The sequence below is a fragment of the Cryptomeria japonica genome, chromosome 10, assembly GCF_030272615.1.
Source record: "Cryptomeria japonica chromosome 10, Sugi_1.0, whole genome shotgun sequence".
NCBI classification, from domain to species: Eukaryota; Viridiplantae; Streptophyta; class Pinopsida; order Cupressales; family Cupressaceae; genus Cryptomeria; species Cryptomeria japonica.
Genome location: NC_081414.1, coordinates 153,745,640 through 153,747,923, shown reverse-complemented (window position 1 = coordinate 153,747,923; position 2,284 = coordinate 153,745,640). Strand labels below are relative to the sequence as shown.

The following is a 2,284-nucleotide window of genomic DNA, read 5'->3' as shown; positions in this document are numbered from 1 at the left end:
ACCACCTCCTCTACTGGTACATTGCAATCATATACATGTTTTGTGAAATTAATTCGATAAAACATCCATATGTTATCATAAAATGGGTCTTTGACAGATACCTCTGCAAGAACATTGCTCTTATAAAAATGATAGAAACGGTTTGAATATCTCACAGCGATTTCTCTTCCTCTTCCAACAATGGGAATAAGTTTTGTTGCAGTGTTGCAATTCTCCATTTTTCACTATGTTGGCAGAGAAATAATTCCTTTTCCTTCTCTCCCACATCATTAAGTAAATGTTTGGAATTTTCCAGGAAAATTCCCGGCTGCTTTCATCTCCAGAGCCATTTCTACAACTTTGCCTAAATCTCCCGTGTATGATGTAACCCATCTCCTACACAAAAAGCATGTACCATTTTATCGTCTTCAATCCAAGTGCATCCAGGGATCTTTTTAATTCCTCTATCTTTCATCAATCTTCTTACCATTTGAACCTCACCCCACCTGCCCAGTTCTGCATAGATGTTTGAGAGAAGAACATAAGTTGCAGTATTTTTGGATCCACATCTATAAGCAGCATTGCTGTAAATACTCCTAAATCTATATTCATGTGTAATCTACAGGCAGCAAGAAAACACATCCACACAACCACCACAGGTTGAAGTGGCATCTTAATGATAAAGTTTAGGGTGTCCTCAAGATAGCCAGCACGGGCAAGAAGGTCAACCATGCACACATAGTGATCAACTGTAGGTGTAATGCAATAAGGATCTCTCATGTGGTTGAAGTATGTACAACCCTCATCCACTAAACCTGCATGGCTGCATGCACATAGCACACAAGCAAAGCTTACAATGTCAGGATATGTTCCAGAGTGCTTCATTAATTCAAAGATTTTGAGAGCATCCTTGCAGAATCCGTTTTGTGAATATCCAGCAATCATTGCATTCCATGAGATGACATCTCTTTGTGGCATTCTGTCAAAACGTTCTCGTGCCTTGTCTATGCTTCCACATTTTGCATACATGTCTACAAGAGCATTTCCAACTATAATATCTGATGAAAATCCACCTTCCATTACACGCTGATGGATGTAGATACCCTGTTCCAAAACTCCCATTTTGGCACAGACAGGGAGGATGCTGGCAAAGGTTGTGGAAATTGGCTTTACACCTGCCAATTGCATTCGCTTGAAAGTGTCTAAAGCCTTTTCAAAAAACCCATTTTGTGCATATCCTGCAATCATGGAATTCCATGACACCATATTTCTTTGAGGCATTCTGTCAAACACTTCATGTGCCTTGTCTATGCTTCCACATTTTGCATGCATGTCTACCAGTGCAGTTGCAACTACAACATCCGACAAAATTTGTGTATCCTTTATGCTTTGATCGATGTCCATACCCTGTTCCAAAGCTCCCATTTTGGCACAGGCAGTGAGAACGCTGGCAAAGGTTGTGGAATTTGGTCTTATGCCTGCCGCTTGCATTTGCTTGAAAGTTTCTAAAGCCTCTCCAGCAAATCCATTTTGTTCATATCCTGCTATCATTGCACTCCATGATACCATATTTCTTCGAGGCATTTTGTCAAACAGTTCACGAACCTTGTTTACGCTTCCACATTTTGCATACATGTCTAGCAGGGCCGTTGCAACTACAACATTTGACAAAATTCCTCTATCATTTATGCTTTGGTGAATGTCCATACCCTCTTTCAGAGCTCCCATTTTGACACAGGCTGCAAGGATGTAGGCAAAGGTTGTAGATTCTGGCTTTACACCTGCCAATTGCATTTGCTTGAATGTTTCTAAAGCCTTTTGAATAAATCCATTTTGTGCATATCCTGAAATCATTGCAGTCCATGAGAACACATTTCTTTCAGCCAATCTGTCAAACAATTCACCTGCCTTGTCTATGCTTCCACATTTTGCATACACGTATACCAATTATTTCCAACTATAATATCTGACAAAAAATCCCCTTCCATTATACTCTTGATGGATATCCATGCCCAGTTCCAAAGCTCCCATTTTGGCACAGACAGGGAGGATAGTGGCAAAGGTTGTGGAATTTGGCTTTACACCCACCAATTGCATATGTTTGAAAGTTTCCAAAGCCTTTTCAACAAATCCATTTTGTGCATATCCTGCGATCATGGCATTCCATGAAACCACATTTCTTTCAGCCATTCCGTCAAACAACTCACGTGCCTTGTCTATGCTTCCACATTTTGCATACATGTCTACCAGGGCACTTACAACTACAACATCTCACAAAATCCCTTTATCCTTGATGGATGTTCAT

General features: G+C 40.3%; 1 protein-coding gene across 1 annotated transcript; it reads right to left on the bottom strand.

The window, feature by feature from the left end:
• Positions 1-269: 269 nt before the first annotated feature.
• LOC131858825 (pentatricopeptide repeat-containing protein At2g13600-like) lies at positions 270-1,773 on the bottom strand. The gene is made up of 3 exons (XM_059212275.1): positions 1,458-1,773; positions 467-794; positions 270-375 (listed from the first exon to the last, which is right to left on the bottom strand). The coding sequence occupies exons 1-3, from the start codon at positions 1,771-1,773 to the stop codon at positions 270-272; spliced, it is 750 nt and encodes a 249-aa protein (XP_059068258.1).
• Between the last annotated feature and the right edge of the window lie 511 nt (positions 1,774-2,284).